The sequence below is a fragment of the Sinohyriopsis cumingii genome, chromosome 3, assembly GCF_028554795.1.
Source record: "Sinohyriopsis cumingii isolate HCF-2022 chromosome 3, ASM2855479v2, whole genome shotgun sequence".
In the NCBI taxonomy this organism is placed as follows: Eukaryota; Metazoa; Mollusca; class Bivalvia; order Unionida; family Unionidae; genus Sinohyriopsis; species Sinohyriopsis cumingii.
In genome coordinates this window covers 49,492,434-49,513,258 of record NC_142963.1, presented here as the reverse complement: position 1 = coordinate 49,513,258, position 20,825 = coordinate 49,492,434, and the positions used below count along the sequence as shown (strand labels likewise).

General features: G+C 34.1%; 1 protein-coding gene across 2 annotated transcripts in view; it reads right to left on the bottom strand.

Annotated features, from left to right (window-relative positions):
• The window catches only part of LOC149802825 (uncharacterized), a 151,707-nt gene that overhangs the window by 8,980 nt on the left and 121,902 nt on the right, over nt 1-20,825 (bottom strand). For both annotated transcript variants that reach the window (XM_089952280.1, XM_089952279.1), the window contains exons 9-15: nt 16,723-16,884; nt 15,809-15,949; nt 10,613-10,896; nt 9,711-9,896; nt 5,637-5,817; nt 4,909-5,112; nt 3,637-3,801 (exon numbers count right to left, since the gene is read on the bottom strand). In XM_089952280.1, coding sequence (XP_089808406.1) covers nt 3,637-3,801; nt 4,909-5,112; nt 5,637-5,817; nt 9,711-9,896; nt 10,613-10,896; nt 15,809-15,949; nt 16,723-16,884 — 1,323 coding nt within the window. The remainder of the gene's footprint in view (nt 1-3,636; nt 3,802-4,908; nt 5,113-5,636; nt 5,818-9,710; nt 9,897-10,612; nt 10,897-15,808; nt 15,950-16,722; nt 16,885-20,825) is intronic.

The window sequence follows — 20,825 nt, the reverse complement described above, 5'->3', positions numbered from 1 at the left end:
TATCACTTGTCCCAAAATTGCACTCTCTTGCCTAGGTTCAACAAGATGAATGTATTTTAATCATTATTAAAAATAAAAGAAACATTCTACAACATATTTATTTCTTCAAAGGCCTAATGTTTTTAGTTCTTGCTGCAGTAAAGTTATTGTATACATACTATTTCTTGTTCTGGTATGGTAGCATCAGCATTTCCATCAGCAAGAATGCAAAAGAATTTGGACCTTCCCTAATTTCTTCTCACAGAACAAGTTTCTTGCCCTGAGCCTGTTGTTATAATTATCATCAAGTTTAAGACTGTTCTTCTCCTGGCGTGCATACAGCACTTCCATATCAGAAAGGGGCTTTCCCTTTTGGAATAGGATATAGACTATGTTAAAAAGAGCTCTCATTTGATATGTGTTTTTATTTCCTCTCTTTTAGTTTTTAAAATGGCCTTTTTGTGTGGGGTGTTAGCAACTCTAACTTGAGGGATTTTCTGAAGACACTGGCTAGTGTCATGCATATATCATGCTGCACAGGCTTTATGAGAATCAGTACTGTCATAAGACTTGCTTAATAAATCCTGAATTTGTCAGTAATACTGACATAAACATCTGGCTGAATTTTCAACCTGTGCCAGTTTGGGACCTTGTTTGCAATAACTGCAAAATATCATTCCTTCAAAGTTGATGAATTCAAATCATGGATAATTATCAACCCAATGTGGCTGAAATTTCTTTGTCTCTTTGTTGTATCATATCTTTTGCTGCCACAAAGTCTCATTGATGTCTTTTTGAGGAACAGTTACCTTCAGTCATACCTTCAGTCATACCTTCACTCATACCTTCAGTCATACCTTCAGTCATAACCTTCAATTTACCCTTCCACTTTCATGTGTTTCCTTCTCTGAATCTTCCATTTTGAGCTTCCTTGCAAAAGCAATTTAGTAAACTCACTTTATGCAATAGAAAAGATGAAGTTATTTGACAACTATTTATTTTAAAGTGATCATAGCAAGCCTGCCAACCCTGACGAGTCCGTCACAGTAAGGTAGTTGATTTTTTCCGTAAGATTTACCAGTTTTCAGTAAGGTGTAACAAAATATAAATAACTGCTATCATAAAGCTGGAAAACATAATTAAAATTTTGACACATCGACGACAAACATTATGTTCAACTGAAAAGTCTGTAAAGTACAACTAGTACAGTTGCATAAACTCTAGTTCCAAACCTATGCAGCTCAATGGTTTGTTGCTATGTCTTAACCTGGCATAATTCTTGGAAATTCTTTTTCCATTTCACATGACGACAGCAATCATATCTCCTGCCATGAGACATACTCAAATTGGCACAAGATGTCCAATAGACATAAATGTGTCCTTTTCAGCTTTTATTCACAAGAATCTGAATACTACTTTTTATTCTTCTGTGTTGATTATTAACACTTTTTAAAAGCTTATTTTCCCTTTCATCTTAAACATGCATTGCTTTCTGGATGCCATTTTTAAAAATTCTATAATCAACAGTTTGATCATAGAGATGCTTCGCATGAACAAATAGGTGCAGCTTAAAGTGTTGGGGGTGCTGCTGTAAAGTTAGTCTGGTTCCCTGACTAATTTCCCTAATCTAAGATGAAACCTGGATCCAAATAAAACACAGATGAACCAATTATCAGGATTTTTCAGCAATGATAGTTTTTCTGTAGTTTTTCCTAGCATGCCGTAATTTCGTATTTTAAAAGTTAATTTTTGTAAGACTTACGGCAATTCCTAAGAGTTGGCAGGTTTATCATAGCATACATTTTGTCATTTAAAAGCAAATGCAGACCACTTCTTTAGCATAATTATTTTGCTTCAAATGCAATATTGCACAATGAAGTTGATCCTCTGTATCATCAATAAAAAAATTAAAGACTTATTCCTGATATTTAATCAATTCACAAGGGCAGCAGACAATTATGCTGATAAAATGCCTATCATTAATTTTGTTGCACTCACCCGGTGGACTAACATCAAAGGGTGATCCACCAGTAGGAATCTGTGTTGAGTAAATAAGGTCATTTAAAGCAATGCGAATTAATCACATCAGATTTTTTCAAGCGTTTTGGCTGGCTGAACAATATGTCTTTGAGCCCAATATGCAGTCAAGAAGTAATAGAACTCAAGCACATGTGACAGTTGTCAATGACTACTTAATGTAGTATCACAGGATGTGAATGAATAAACAGACGTAGTTCAAGCATTCAGAATAGCATGAATGGCCAGATAAATGTAGATAAAGTGATTAAAGAATGAAATATAGCGCTTGCCAAACTTGTTTTAAAATAAGAAACAAGTACTTGTCCCTTAATGCATAGTCTCATATGTTGGGCTATGGGATTTGTTCAGCCCTATGTGAAAACCATTCTTCTTCATTCATACACAATGACCTTGACCTTTAATCTTTAAACTCCAGAATCAAAAGAGTTCTTCTAGCCCAAGTACAAGCCATCCACAAAGTCTGGTAACTGATGATGACAGATAACTCGTTATTATACAGAAAAATTAACAGAGACAGGAGAGATGGACAATAACATAACATAATAACTAATGATCGGCATATAAAATTTAAAAGAAAGATGAGTGAATTGCCAATGTCAATATACCCAGTTTCTCCCACATCCCATTCTATGCCCACGATGGAGAGGATTCTACAATCAAAAAAATGCATAATTCTAGCAAATGATAACCAAAATATGTACCATGTATCACTGCAAGCCAATGAAAAATAAAAGTACAGCTGCATTCACAAAATTATGCAATATACTGCAGCATCCAGCTGTAAGACTGAGGGCAAAAACTGTCACAAAAATTAGAGAAGCACAAAGATTTATCAACAGACGTATCCTTTAATGCTTACTGCATAGTACGTACCAAGTTTCACATCAATCCATAACAAAATAAAATAAATTTTGACAAGATTCTGCATTACAATGCCATCAGTTGCAGACAAAAGGGGCAATAACTCTAACAAATATTTCACAGTCAGAGTGATTTATTGACTTGTCTATCTTCAGATGTTGACGATAAAAAAATATGTACAAAGTTTCTTGGTCATCCAATGAAAACTTGGAGGCTAGCTGCATTCACAATATTCTGTCATAACCACATCAAGCTACAATGCACACAGTCAACACTGCGTTCAGCTGGAGAACAAATATGGCAAATATTGTGGAAGGACAGTAAATTGTTGATATGCACATCATCATCAGATGACCATAACATGTACAAAGTTTCAGGAAGATCCAGTGTAAAGCATGTTACATTCACAAGATTCCATCAAACACAGCATTTAGCTGTAAGTAGAAAAGAACAATAACTTGTACAAACTGCAGTCATGAAGTGATTGGTTGAAATGTACATCACGAAGTGATGAATAATACAAAACAATCTAGCACTGCAAAACCAGCTGCATTCACAAGATTGTGATGGACAGAAGGATGCATGGAAGCAGGGATGAAGACTGGTATATACCCCCAACTCTGCAGAAAAAGGGGCATTAAAAGAGCTACTTTTAGCTTTTGATAAAAACAGACAATCTCTGTCACTTAAACACAAAGTAAAACAAGGTACTAATTAGATGCAGTTGATGATGCATCTTGAATCATGTGTTGTTACCTTTAATTGTTTCAACTTTCCCATTTTCAAGACTGACAGAGAAGATGACTGAGCGTTCCCTGGAGGTCATGTACAGGTCATATCCAAAGTGAAGATCAGATGGGTGGAAGATGACATCATTTACACTTGAGCCTGTTGTCACTTCAAAGATTTCCTGAATTTCACCTGAAGCAATACAATCAGCAACATACTGCATTTATTCCCTTTATGACTGATGATACAAAATCATGTGATTTATGAGGAATCATGATATTGTGCAAGTTAAATGTCAACCTTGTTCACTTAATCATGTAATAAAACAATTACAGACCATTCTTTTAGTAAATTAAATTTTATAAACAAGTAAACCTATAATACTGACCTCCATTTTGTGTCAGTCATTATAGGATTTATTGGTTCATAAAGCATCGTATTCACCTCAACAAAGGTTGCCATTGTATAATACTTTGATATTTGACAACTGTTACAAATTTGGCATTAATAACAAGATTTTTTATACTAATTAAAAAGAAAAAACTAAACATGTCTGAAATTTGTAGCAAGACATTTCTATTCCTCTTGCATTACTGAATAATTGATTCAAGTAAGCCAAGGGAAGTGTCATGCAATCTGTGGACAGTTAAATCTTTTCCGAACTAAATACTACAATCAGTGCCATAATATAAAATTGTAATTTTGAAAACAAAATTAGACTTTAAACAGAACTGCCCACTAAATAATAACTGAATCCAGGACAGGGTTGCATGGGATGGTTTTGAGGCGGAGCACGACATCATAAGTATCATCTATCGAACTGAACCAAATGAAAGGGAATTCTTTAGTGTATTCCTTTCTGTAGTGGATTTTCCTTTTAAACTTTTCTTAAAGCAAATGTTTGTTGTAAAATTGTGTTTTTCTTAAATTAAAAATGTATCCATTATAATAAACTTAACACAGAGCAAACCAAACACATTTCAAAACGACTTCACAATGGTAACTGTTGATACTGGAAATGAGGAATACCTAAACACTGGAGAGACACACAAAAAAACAACAACAGAACTTGACTGAAATGATTAGAAATAACTCACCCAACACGGAATCTGCAAAATTATACTTTCTGGTATATAAAAATTACAAAATTTCCATGCAAATCTGAGACATTCCTGGATAAATCAGGACTGCTGGCAGGTCTGCTTAAAATATATTGATACTTCTACTAAAATACAGATAAAACAACAGTGTTTTAGTACAATATGCATGACAGTTAAACTGTACAAATAAAAGTCTTACCCATGTCTGTTATCTGGTAGACTGTGATTCTACCAGTGGATTTGTCTACTACAGCTAGTCTGCGTGAGTCAGGAGTAACAAATGGGGTACCAGATTTACTGAAGTTGGCAATAGCGATGTCTGTGATGGTATCCATATGTAACAAAATGTCTGATTGACTACTAGATACAGTTTTCTGCTGGCACTGGATTACAACTTGTCCACCTGGAAGATTGACATGGTATACTTCAAATATTCATGCATATAACAGTTTTGGAAATTTAGCAAGACAACTAAATGTATTCAAAATATAAAGAGGGTATCTACATTTTTTGAGTATGTATAAGGAAAAATTTTATGAGTAAAGTGGAAACATTGGAAATTATTTTAGACTGGACACCAAGTCTTATCACTCAAGAAATATGGTACACAAAGTCTATACAACCACACTATTTTGTGTTTGAAGACAAAATCATATGCTCATAGGACTAGTGAAAAACTAAAGTAAGGCCTGCTTTGAATATAGTCATAAAACTATGAGGAGTACTCCAAAAATTTGAATACTATTTAACTTGCAGAGTTGGTAATTAAAAACCAGTTGTTAAAGAACTATTTTTCCATTACAACATTTAAAAAATGAAAAAGAATAAAGCATTTATGTTGTCAATTCTGGGATGGGAGTAAGAGGAGATAACATACCTCCATTGAAATTTATTCTGCATAAATATAACTTTAAAAACTCCGCCTACCTATTGGTATAAATGCCAAAGCCTGTGGAACACAGTTGTATGGACTGAAATCCACAGCCTTGACATATTTTTTTTGTTGAAGATCCACCTTAAATAGGCCTTGCTGTTCATTGTGCATGGCATAGCCATACTTAAAGACCTGATCAAGGTCACTGTGAGGCGGCAAAAACATGTTCCTGACCTGAAATTATAAAACAGCATAATGACCACCAGTTTTCATCAAAATTTTGTACAGATGGCAAAATGTTTGGAATAGTTGTAGAAAGCAATATTTTAAAGCACTATTACATTTCCAGTTTAATATTCTGAAAGCAAAACCTATAATAAACTAATGGCAGAAAAACCACCATTTTAGAGCTAAATTACATATCACATGAAACATGCTTCCAGCATACCTCTGCATTTTCTCTGGTATCTTGGTGGCGCCATGCTACTCGAAACATGAGGCCCAAATGATGTGATTTGTTAAACCTAGCTAACATAACTTAATAGCTGATAATTTCACAAGACAAGTTTATTATGTATTATAAAATACATCATATGTAACCTGTCCCCTGGATATACCCCAAAAAGCAGGCTCTGTGTGTGTGTGTGTGTATGTGTGTATGTGGGTAATATGTGAGTATCATTAAATGAAGACAAAACTAGTCTGAAATACACTTCTATATTGATAACTTATATTTGTGTAGTACAGTCTATAATGTATTAAGTACTGTACATTTATCTTAAAATTCATGCATCTGAGTATACATCATATAAAATTCATTGACGACTCACATCTCATTAGAAAACACAAATACTGCATATATTAAAAAACTGAAGTCCTCATTTGATCTATATCCCATTTTCAACACACACATCACTCAACAATTCACTATTATATGGATGCCAGTATCATGTGGCTATAGTTGTTAACATGCTACATGTACATGTATTTAAACTGGTATAAATTTTGGTCAGATGGGGACAACAATCATGTTGCCGAGGCTACCCAAGGGATGAGGCCATTCATAAGAAAATGAAAACATATGAACAAATTAAAAAGGAACTTGATAGCCAGACATCTACGGTTTCAAAAGATTGGAAATTTAATTTGCATTTTATACTGCCAAAGGTAGCAATCATAAGCCTACACATTTTTCTTGCCAAAAAAGGAAACTTTCACTATACAATAAGTATCTTCTGGTCACTTTGGAAAATTCAACAATCTGGCAGATTCCATTGCATTTGTTTAAGCTTGGTGCTGTCTTCCTTTCATGAAAGTTATTGAAGTTTGTAATTGGCTTGCTTTGATGAAGGATTGTGTGTGTGTGATTTGGATTTTTAACGTAGCTTTAACAATTTTTCAGTCATATCGCTACGATGTCTGCAGTGTGACAGTTTATAGTGATGTCTAGCACTGGGGCATCATGCCACAGACATGTAGCATGATTTCCCACCCAGTCACATTATCCTGACACCAGGCCGACCAGTCCTTATACTAACTTCTTAATGCTGAGCGCCAAGCGAGGCAGCTGTTAGTACCATTTCTATAAGTCTTTGGTATGACTTGGCCAGGGATCAAACACATGACCACCCACATCCGAGGTGGATGCTCTAACCACTAGGCCACTGGAGCAGTTCTTTGATGAAGGATACACGTGTTATTGAAGGTAATGCTAAAGACCAAACAAATGCCCATTTCTTATTCTGGCGGCAACAACAAAATATATGCAGAACACTGATTGACTCTAAAAAAAAAATTCTCTTCATTTACTTAATATTTATACAGAATGACTGATACTTCAAAGGTAATCAGTTTTCTTTGAAGTTTCAGCAAAACAATTTTTTCTGGGTAAATTTATTAAAAATTAGCTGTTGTTTGTTTGATTGTAGCCATTCTTGTTCCTGCCTTCAAAGGTTGGTCGATTGTAGGTGGCAGCACAATTATTTCAATCATACAGATACTCAACCTAAGCATAATGATAAAGTAATGCACTGTTAAGATGGCTTCTCAATATGAGCATAATGATAAAGTAATGCACTGTTAAGATGGCTTCTCAATATGAGCATAATGATAAAGTAATGCACTGTTAAGATGGCTTCTCAATATGAGCATAATGATAAAGTAATGCACTGTTAAGATGGCTTCTCAATATGAGCATAATGATAAAGTAATGCACTGTTAAGATGGCTTCTCAATATGAGCATAGGATTTGTTTATGTAACGATAGATTCCAGTGCATTTTATATCCAAGTTTGTGGCTTCCTTTCATGGTGCATTTGAATTTCTCCACTCCAAACCCATGACTGTATATACAAATCTAAACAGCCAACAATGGTAAAAGCCTTCAAAAAAAAATCACCAGATGGTATATTTTGTTGCCAAAAAGGAAATAAAAATAGTAATTTACGACATTGGTGAAGCCCAGTGCGATCCCTCAATAAACTTTTTGCATTATTTTTCATACTTTTAAGAGAAGAAGAAAAGAATAAATATATTTATATATGAAATTTCAGGAGCCAACGCACAACTGTGTTACATTAGAATTCATACATGATCTCTTCCCCAAAACAATAGTAAACTTTTAACTCATTATTTTTCCTACTTTTAAGAAAAAAAATATGCATTCACATACCAGAAACATACATGCATATGAAAATGTGTGAGCTATGTCACATCCAAATTAAAGTGTGCTACAGCAGGGTCACACTGTACTGAAAAAAATTCTTTGTAAAGATAAAAGCATAGTCAATATGCAGTCTGTTGCTCTTAGATGAATTCATTCATGACCTTGTTGAAAATAAAGCCTAAATTAAAAATATCACTTGAAAAGGGGTAACAAGGTCAGTAAATCAGATGCAAGATCACCTTATTAATATGTGTGGATTCTGCTTAATTGTCATATTACTCAATGTCTTGATCATACAAGCCCATATTCCAATTTTGATAAAACAGGTTCCGAGTTATGGCTTCCAGAGTGGTAACAAGCATGGATCAAACTCTTGACTTAAACATTATTTATATTGATGATATAAGCACAGAAATATGGCTTCCAGAGTGGTAACAAGCATGGATCAAACTCTTGACTTAAACATTATATTATATCGATGATATAAGCACACAAATATGGCTTCCAGAATTGTGACAAGCTCAACCAATCTGATGCAAGGTTACATAATTTACATGCCTCGTTCTCAATCAGTATTGAACCCATCCACGATCATGATGATAACAATCCATATTTCAACTTTGATGAAATCAAATCAGAAATATGACTTGATGAGCTGCAACAAGCTCAGCCAAACAGATGCAAGATCAACTTATTTATATTCATGCATCTTACCTATTACCAAACTTGTCCAAGATCCTAATGATATAAGCCTACACTCCAATTCTGATCCAAACGGGATGAGAAATAATGCCTCCATAGTGGTAACAATCTCAGCCAATTTGATGCAAGATTCTATCATTAATATACTTGGTTCACACTCATTATAGAACTTACGTGATCTTAATGACATCAGCTTAAGAAGGTTGACAGGTGTAAGATCGATCATCACAATAATAGGGATCAAGCTCATTAACAAACTCATCCAAAATTTTGATCAGATAAAACCATATTCCAAGTTCAATTGAAATTGGGTCAGATAAAACCATATTCCAAGTTCAACTGAAATTGGATCAGAGGCATGGACTCCAGCGTGGTAATAAGCAACTGTCAATGGACAGATGATGCACAATGGAAAACAGTGTTTTAATAAGCAACAGTTGATAGGCAGATGATAAACAATGGACAACACAGTGTGGTAATAAACAACAGTTGATGAAGAGATGATGCATAATGGACAACACAGTGTGGTAATAAGCAACAGTTGATAGATGATGCATAATGGACAACACACAGTGTGGTAATAAGCAAAAGTTGATGGACAGATGATGCATAATGGACAACACACAGTGTGGTAATAAGCAACAGTTGATGGACAGATGATGCACAATGGACAACACATAATGCACAATGGATTAAGGACCATAATATTAAATCATTCCAAACTCTCATCAAAAACACAATGTGCAATATTCATAGTCACCTGATCAAAACGGTTGCCAATTGGCTGCATGTGGATTATATGATGCTGTACATCTTTGCTTGCCTCGCGTATAATTATGATTGTCTTGGTGCCATAATCTTCTTCGCCATTCCAGCACAATACCCACACCTCATCATTTGCCTCCACATAATGCAACTGGACAGGTACCCTATCTGTCTTCACTATCTGTCAGATGATACAAATAATTCACATACAATCTGCTTCCTACTTAATAGGGACTTTTAGTGAGTAGAACCCAACCCCACCCCATTTATACTCAATACCACTGGTGATCTTGACATCATCCCTTTAGTTTGAGTCAAATCTCTTCCATAAGGTCCTAAATTCTATGATTTCCCATGATCCTAAGCTACTTTGGAAATAATCCATGACATCACTTATCTGTCATCTAAGTCACATAGCTAATGCAGCTTAAATTTGGTATTTCAATTAGAAATCTAAATTTCTTTTAGATCAAAAAAAAATTTCTGGTTATATTACCAAGAATAACTGGCTATCATTCCTTTAGACAAAAGTTTTTAACAATTTTATTCCTTTGGAGGTTTCTGAAATAAAAGTTCTTGGAGAAAATGTTTGACTGTTAAATTCCCATTCTTTTTACATGTTTTACAAGATGCATGAAAAGCATTATTTGAATTGAGAAATTTAAAAACAAGATAAATAAATTAGTTATATTGCACTGCATGCAATGCAGGTAAGCATAAGACAAAGTTTAGAAATTAAATTTACTAAGAAATATTGTATTAAGATAAAGAATATCCGTATACAGGTTAGGTTGACACTGGCAACAAATTCTTGATATTTCTTGGGTCACTTCATTGTAAAAGCAGCTTTGTGAGATACAAGTCCAATTTTATCATCATTTGGTTCTAAAGACTTACCTGTCTTGGATTAAGTGTTTCTGTTGCATCAACAACAAGAACTCTATTTTGCTCTGGCTGACTAACATATACAAATCTGCCCTTGACAGTCACAGCACTTCCCCACACACATGGTCCATCACTCTGGCACATTGATGGGACATCATCGAGTTCCTCGGGGATGAAATGGAAGTTGCCAAAGTTACCAAGCACATGGCGCTGGGTCAGACAATGGTGTGGCTCGTAAATGGTATACCCGTTGTCATGGAATACCACGAAACTCTCTTTACTTGATATAGAGTCACCTGAAAGGTGGATTTTAAACATTCTGACAAGGTCAAAAGGTATTCTTTTTCATCACTTCATTCCTACAAATTTAGTCTGCTGCCTGAAACACAAAAAGTCTCAGCTGCCCTTTATTTTGCATATTTGTGTGCATTATTGAGAATATTCTTATGCATTATTGAGAATATTCTTACCGGTATGCATTATTGAGAATATTCTTACCGGTATGCATTATTGAGAATATTCTTATGCATTATTGAGAATATTCTTACCGGTATGCATTATTGAGAATATTCTTACCGGTATGCATTATTGAGAATATTCTTACCGGTATGCATTATTGAGAATATTCTTATGCATTATTGAGAATATTCTTATACATTATTGAGAATATTCTTACCGGTATGCATTATTGAGAATATTCTTACTGGCATGCATTATTGAGAATATTCTTACTGGCATGCATTATTGAGAATATTCTTATGCATTATTGAGAATATTCTTATGCATTATTGAGAATATTCTTACCAGTATGTATTATTGAGAATATTCTTACCAGTATGCATTATTGAGAATATTCTTACCAGTATGCATTATTGAGAATATTCTTACTGGCATGCATTATTGAGAATATTCTTACCGGTATGCATTATTGAGAATATTCTTATGCATTATTGAGAATATTCTTACCAGTATGTATTATTGAGAATATTCTTACCAGTATGCATTATTGAGAATATTCTTACCAGTATGCATTATTGAGAATATTCTTACTGGCATGCATTATTGAGAATATTCTTACTGGCATGCATTATTGAGAATATTCTTACTGGCATGCATTATTGAGAATATTCTTATGCATTATTGAGAATATTCTTATGCATTATTGAGAATATTCTTACCAGTATGCATTATTGAGAATATTCTTACCAGTATGCATTATTGAGAATATTCTTACCGGTATGCATTATTGAGAATATTCTTACTGGCATGCATTATTGAGAATATTCTTACCGGTATGCATTATTGAGAATATTCTTATGCATTATTGAGAATATTCTTACCAGTATGTATTATTGAGAATATTCTTACCAGTATGCATTATTGAGAATATTCTTACCAGTATGCATTATTGAGAATATTCTTACTGGCATGCATTATTGAGAATATTCTTACCGGTATGCATTATTGAGAATATTCTTACCAGTATGTATTATTGAGAATATTCTTACTGGCATGCATTATTGAGAATATTCTTACTGGCATGCATTATTGAGAATATTCTTACTGGCATGCATTATTGAGAATATTCTTATGCATTATTGAGAATATTCTTATGCATTATTGAGAATATTCTTACCAGTATGCATTATTGAGAATATTCTTACCAGTATGCATTATTGAGAATATTCTTACCGGTATGCATTATTGAGAATATTCTTACTGGCATGCATTATTGAGAATATTCTTACCGGTATGCATTATTGAGAATATTCTTATGCATTATTGAGAATATTCTTACCAGTATGTATTATTGAGAATATTCTTACCAGTATGCATTATTGAGAATATTCTTACCAGTATGCATTATTGAGAATATTCTTACTGGCATGCATTATTGAGAATATTCTTACCGGTATGCATTATTGAGAATATTCTTACCAGTATGTATTATTGAGAATATTCTTACTGGCATGCATTATTGAGAATATTCTTACCGGTATGCATTATTGAGAATATTCTTATGCATTATTGAGAATATTCTTATGCATTATTGAGAATATTCTTACCGGTATGCATTATTGAGAATATTCTTATGCGTTATTGAGAATATTCTTATGCATTATTGAGAATATTCTTATGCATTATTGAGAATATTCTTACCGGTATGCATTATTGAGAATATTCTTACCGGTATGCATTATTGAGAATATTCTTACCGGTATGCATTATTGAGAATATTCTTATGCATTATTGAGAATATTCTTACCAGTATGCATTATTGAGAATATTCTTACCAGTATGCATTATTGAGAATATTCTTACCGGTATGCATTATTGAGAATATTCTTACTGGCATGCATTATTGAGAATATTCTTACCAGTATGCATTATTGAGAATATTCTTATGCATTATTGAGAATATTCTTACAGGCATGCATTATTGAGAAGAGCCTATGCCTTGGTACTCTGATTTTTATATACTGCAAAATATTTTGTTTCTTCACAATATCTTTGTATGTATGATTACTCTTTTCAAAACTTGAATTACAGATTGATAGAGTGGTCAACCACTCACTCCTTACACCCTAAAGCCTTTAAACTGAGTTTTATTTTGTATTTAAAAGCACCTTACCCCTCCATGGCAGCCAGCATACTAAGGCCAAATTTACCCACCACCGAGCTGATACATAATGTAGATTACAGTTGGAAATCTCATGGTTGCAGATTTATAAATACAACATATTGACATTTCTTCCAACATTGCATTTAAATACCCAAGTTCAATAGATAAAAAGAGGCAAGTACATTACATACTTGATTACAATTGAAGTCCAGCTGCAAACTGCATAGAACCAGATATGTCACAATGCACCAGCAGATCTGGGTCTGTGCTGTTGTGAGGAGTAATCAGTAAAATAAACAACAGACCCTGATCTCCAGGCCCATTATGAAGATCAGGATTTTTGTCATTTGCAGTTTGACTCGACTCATGAGTATATATGGTAATCTATTATCCTTACTGATGTATATTCCTTAGATGTCTAATTTTGTCACTTTGACAATGATTGGCTGTTATTATTACCAGTAATTATAATTTTGTCACATTGATAATGATTGGCTGTTATTATTACCAATAATTATCAAGATGACAAAATCTAACAATTGAGATGCACAGTATTGTTCAGCTCAATGCTGTGTGACATCTGGCTGCCATGGTATAAAAATGGTATGCTACCTGTTATATCTTTTGTCTTGTTGATTATGAAATGTATTTCACTTGGTACCAGACTAAAATCAGCTGATCATGTAAACACAGAGCATTTCATGTAATAGTTACAAATTAGTTTGACAGTGGTATAGTGTCAAAACCACTTATCATCTCAACCTCAGTTATCTCAAGAATCTGTGAATGTCAAGCATTTTGGTCCTGTTCCTCCAAATATCCTTTTTATTATGTTAATATTAGCCCATTTATCTTGACCCCTGTTAAGTCAATAACCCTGTAATGTCAGGCATAAGTTTCGGTCCAAAGTGACATATGGACACGCTTATTTCGATAATGTGCAATTTTTATGTCCATCTTGGAGAAATTTTACAAGAAATGATCAGCAAAAGCGATCCCACTTCATGCACAATTTTGGACAAGTATGTTTTGTTACTAGTCACAAGTCAACAATAACAAAAAGTGCAGTCATGCAAATACTTAAATTGACCTACATTTTGGACTACTTAAAAAAACTATTATCCTATTGAGGCTACCAAAAGGATGAGGCTATTCAAGTCAGAAAGATTTGAAGGAATAAAATTAATTATACATTCTGCAGCAGTGAGAAAATAGAACTTTTGAAGAGTGATGTTGTTGTTGTTATTGTAGGGTTTAACGCCATTTTCTGCACACGATAGGCTATACATGGTGGCCAGTATTAATGGTGGAGGAAGAACCCGGGAAAACCCCTGAAAGAATAGGCTATACATGGTGGCTATAGGCTATACATGGTGGCCAGTATTAATGGTGGAGGAAGAACCCGGGAAAACCCCGGAAAGAACCACCGACCCACGAGAAACTATTGGCAAGCTTTGTCACATACCCACATTAGCCGAATCTGAGACTCGAACCCACATAGAGGTGAAATGGCAGTGATCCGTAATGGAGACTGCTTTAGACCACTCGGCCACTAGGGGCCCCTTTGAAGAGTGAAAGTTACAGCCAAATTTTTGTATCCTGATTTTACTGACAAAGTTTTCTAATGGTTTTGCATCACATTTAATTATTATTCATAATTATTTTAGATAACATTAATATAAATATATTTATGAATTAGTTACACCTTTCTAACTTTATATGAAAGTATTACTCACATCTGTATGATCCCACTCTAGAAAGGATACCCCTCTTACAAGGCCACTTTCCTAATGCACAAAAGGTGGACATATTAGGAGGGAACCACAGTACTTAACAGCTCTTAACACATTAACCCCAGAGGTTTTTGTCATTTTCGCCTGAAAATCGAGTAGGAAACACATTTTGAAAGCTATTTCTGAACAGATCTGAAAACAGCAAATCCCAGGTGGTCTTTCAATAACATGCTGCCTAGTTGTGTTAAAAACATCGTTTTTCATTGGCTATTTGGCTCGTGCATGAGCAGATAGGTAAAAGTTGGAGTTTGGTTTTTTTTTGGTGCTAAACTGAGCCATTATTTTTGTATCGAGACCACTCTTTATACCAAATGCATGTCTTATCCTACTTTTTGCAAAGGTTCATCTGTCTGTTTGCAGTTCATACCAGTTTGCCTTAGATCTGAGACCAAAAAGTCTAAAATCTGGACACAAAATCGGATTCCGACCACAAGCCAATTTTGGGTTGAAAAAATCGGATCCAAAAAATGTCTTTTTTATTTCTGTATTTTGTAGTGCAACTAGATATTCCAGATTACTTGGTATCATTGTAGAGCTACATCTGTCTACCTTTTTATAATACCACCCAATTTAGTGTATCATTCACGACCATGATGCTACAAAGCTCAGCAATAGGCTACTACCTCCTGCCACGTTAACTCGTCGCTAGGGGTTAATGTGTTAAGAGTTAGTGTAGGTGTTCTAGAGAGTTATGCCTCTTTTACATGTAGAGAACCTGTATATTGCGATTGAACATTTTGTATTATATTTTGACAAAATATCTTTAATATGATTTTAAGAAAAAGAACTTACTATGTTCTGGTGTAATCTTTGGATCATCGATAAAGATGGAGACTGCATCCTCAGCTTTTCCCACTTTGTTGACTGCTACACATTTGTATGAACCTGTATCTTCCTGATAATGAGCTTGGCGGATGGTCAGGATGTGTTGGTCTATAGAACAAAGAAACAATATACTTCTAACACTTTAAAATAACTACTGTTATTTTAAACACATCAAATATCAGGTATGAATTTACTTATTTTTCTTTATGTGTAACTGGATATGCAAGTTTTAGGAAGAGAATAGGTAAGTGTTATTTAGATAATTACTGCACATATCTGGTTTACTTTGCAATGAAGCCTTTTAAGGGCCAGAATTGTGCAATAGTGTCTGCTTTTTGCCTCTATGGTCCCAGGTATAATCATCATTTCTGGCACACTTCATCCAAGGTGGTGATTTCCCCTGGGTTTTCCATTTTTCTCTACCTTAATTAAAGACCATTTCAACAAAAAAAATTTAACTCCAAATAACATAGGGTAAAAATATAAATGAATTCAAATTTTTGGCACAATCAATAAAAATTTTAAGAAAAAGTTTAAATTTAAAACACAACCTTATACTGCATTCAAAATTCAAGATAAAATTTTAGGCAGCTTTGCAGCAAGACATAACCTTTTTTTAATAAGACCCATACACTAAGCTAAGTGATGCCTTCTTTCCTCCTTGAAAATGGAAGCTAGAAAGTAGAGCCAGTCATAATAGGTTAGATCAACTTTCATGAGAGAAAATTTCACAGAATTTGTTGTAGGTAAGCAAAACTTCAACTAGGAAAACACTGCTATCAAAATCTATGCAAATGTGAATGCTGACACTAAAACTGACCTATATTTTATGTTCTTAGTTGTGCTTATAAGGATGGAAATAATACTTAATATTCGCTTACAAGTATCAAGATGAAACTTCTCGCTGCTGAGATCCAGGGGTGAGCCATTGAACTCCCATGATACCTCTGGTTTGGGTAGTCCATCAGCATGACAATGGATTGTGACCTCACTCTGATCAGGGTATACTGTTGTCAAGGATTCAATTTTGACCTTGGGCTTCACTGTCAACAAAAGTACTTGAATATAGTTCATCATTATAGAAAGAGAAGAATTTACCATCTTATTAAGCTACCACTTCTAAGAAGTAGAAGTGGACCTGTAGACAAGTGGTTGCCCAATAAAGACTCATTTGTTTTGCATGTTCGTTTAAAGAACCTTTAAAATAGTAGTGTTTAAGACAAGAGATTGCTAAATAAAGGTAACTGTATAACTAGTTTATTGGACTCATAGTATTATTATAAAAACGAGTGGATAAATCTGAAAGTGGATTTACTGACGTAACAATCATTTAATTATTTCCACTCACGAAGTTAAAGATGGTGTGTTAAAGCAGTGCTAAGAACAGAGAGAATAGACTTCACCTGAACAATAACTAGTGACACAAATAGTAACAACTACCACAACCAGTGCTGCAAGAATATTGTTTTTAGACACAAGCACACAGCTTGTTAAACACCTTTTTTAATATTGTCACACAACATTGCAACATTTACAATTCAAATATAAATTCAATAGGGTTCAAAGGGGTTTTACGGTAATGCAGGTGTCAGTAGTGTTCATCACTACACTTACTAGGGACTGGATGGTCCTGGTGTTAAAACCCATTTCCTGGATTCTCTGAGTAAATCCTGGTCTGAACTGAGTTGATGTATGTCAATGTGTTGTCTGCAGTACAGTACGACCCTGCTATAATGTGTTCCATGGTAATGCAAATTCGAATATAACTTGGTTGTGGTGTGGCTACCAAAATTTCATATATTCATTCGCACATGAAAAAATATTTTTTTTCCCCTTAAAGTACTTGAAATAGTGTATAAAAAATGTATTATCATTTTGGAAAGAGATAGTGTATGAATTCGAATATAATAGGATCGTGGCATGGTTCCTGAAATTTTAAATACATGTATGCGTATTTTTCTTGTACAAAGAATTTTTTTTAAAGAAGAGTTCACGTATGAATTCGAATATAATACGATTTGGCATGACTTCTGAAATTTAACAATTTCACCAGATTCTTGAAGTGTTGTGCCAAAATAAACACTCAAAAATATTACTTATTACTGATCCATGAGTAAAGCCAGTAAGTCGCCTTTGTGATTATCTTCAATTAATTCTGTATACAATCATTGCTCAAACAATAGCCAACATGTGTTTATTCTTTATAAAAGTATTTTCCACATGTTTCTATTGATATTCACAAAATCTGAAGTAAAAGTTATATGCACGCTGAAAGCATATGCTGTTTGTTAATTATTCTTGCTGTAGTCATTGAAATGAATAGACATACAAGTGTTAATTATTGGAAATTTACAATGAATAAAGGTACACAGAAATGCATATGATAATATTTAGCAGTGTGATTTTTGTACAGACATCATTCAAAGACCTTGTAACATAATGAACTGTATATGTGCATAACCTAATTTTGCTGCAAATTTTTTCCATTGAATTCAGACACATAATGATCTGTGACAAAATTACTGAATAGTTTAAATATGTTATGTACTTTTTGCAATGGAATTACATGTATTATGGATTAACTGCATGCCACGATGGTACAGACGTTAAGTAAACAGTGTTAATACTCTGTTCATGCTATATATTAGACGTTGAATTCAGACACAATGATCTGTGATAAAATTATTGAATATTTTAAATCTGAGTGCAATTTTTCAATGGAATTACATGCATTATGGATAAATTGCATGCCATGATGGCACGAAAATAAATGGTGTTGATCCCCTATTCATGATATACATCAGACATGAATACACGTACATGTGTCAATGCGTTGTTCTCGGAAAAAAGTAAAATACTGTAAAACCCCACTATTAATGCAATCCAATCTTTTTTTTTACCCCAACTGTTACATTATAGCAGGGTCCCACTGTATGTGCAAAGAAATAATAGCCCCCCATCTTTTTTTTTGGCGTGCTTCACAAAGTAAACTCCATCAACCAAGAGTTTTAAATTTATATTTGTTGGGCTTCCTAAATGGACTTTAAAAATGAATTACACTTGAACACTATTCTGACAAATGAAATGATCATGCTTTGTATTCTAATATGCAGTAAAATCTGACTTCAAAGAAATGTTGCCACTGTTTACAAACTTGTCAAATATATAAAACAGATGGCTTAAACATTCTCATTCAAGGCAATGATACGTAATAACTTTTTTACAGGCATCTAGCATCTCTTTGATTTGTCTATAATGGGTTGTTCCACTTCCTGATCCTATGCAAATTAGCAAAATGGGCTCACCCACTTCTGCCTTCAAACACATCTCACTAGCTATTGTCAGCAAATTAAGTAATATGTGAAATGGTGATTTAAACCTGACATCTTTGCCTTTAACTTCTGCTATTTAAACTGCCCAAGGGATAGATTTACATCAGTTCCAATCAAGACTGCTTACTGTTTATACATGCTACATATAGCAGGCAAATACTGAAAGTGGTGGTGGTGGTGGTGGGTTGTTGGGTTTTTTCTTCTTTACTAATTTTGAAGATTACTGAAAATTGTGTTTTCTCAAAACGCAACCATGGCTGGAGTTTTGGGTGTACAAAATCATATTTTTAGCATGACTCGCCATGCTTCAGTTTGATTAAATTTAGATATCATTTTCGTGTTGGACAGTGGTGATCTGATTTAGATTGTGCCGTGTTATGGCAGGTATGTCAACATCTTGAAAATACATTTATACATTTCAGCAGCTCAATCAAAGTTTCCTCAGGCAAATTATGCAAATCAACAAGCCAAACTGGCACTCTCACCCAGAATACAGGATGGGCCTAATCTAAAATTAAAGGGGTCCAGGTATTGGGCTATCAGAAATTTTTAGCACTGAAAACAACATGAGTACAATAATTAGTACATAATATGCCCACATGTGGTGAATACAATTACATGATGCTTCTTTGATGGAAAACCCTCTTTCATTTATTAGATACTACACATTTTCATTTCAAAATCAATAGCTGTCTTCCTTGCCTTCTTTTAGTCTATGTCCTTAACCTTTAACTTTTTGACCCCAAAACAGTAGATTCCTTTCTTGTCTAAAAATGCTAACCATCCACAAAGTTTGCTCATGGTTTTGTGGCATATGACTGGAGATATTCTGCAGAAATGGTTCTCCTTATTTAAGTCCTTCAAAATTACCTCTGAACTTGAAATTCCCAAATTTACACCCCAGTAAGTGTCTTTCTCATGTCAAATGCATAAAATTTACAAAGTTTCGTCAAGGCATGTGGTACAAAAGTTCAGTAGTGTTGTGGAAATCATTTTTCCACCTTTCTGTCTGTTAGCATGACCTTTTGAACCCATAATGTATACATCCTGTTTCAAATGCAAGCCATACATAAATTTTCAGCCAAAGTAGGTGATAAAGAATTTAAGCTATCATATGGAAACCATTTTTCTTTTTAGACTCACTTTGATCCTGACCTTTTACCCCCAACACAACAGATGTTTTTAGTTCATATGCAAGCCTTTTACAGAAACAACAAGGTACCAAGTATACATGTCAAGTTATTGTGTGGAAATAGTTTTTTTTCTTTCAGTCCTTGTGACCATAATTTTTCACTCTTTGCAAAGGTGCTCCCAAAAGTTTATCATACGGGGGGATTTCCCTCTTTATCACAAAAAGGGGGGAAAAGAACAAAACTGAGGGGGATGAGGGAACATCCATAACTCAATATTTACATCACATTTTAATATCCATCTTTCTTCCGCTAAAGACCCTTATTTGAATCAATGAATCAAATTCTTGAAAAGATGTTGCATCTAGTTGCGTAAGCATTAATCTTTTGACTGGTTCTGAGCATTATTTGTTCCTTATATGTACATGAATATTGTTCAATACCGAAAACCCCTTTTCACAGTCTGCTGAAGGGGCATATATATAGCTAGCTTGGCAATCTGGAGCAAGTCTGAAAACTGTT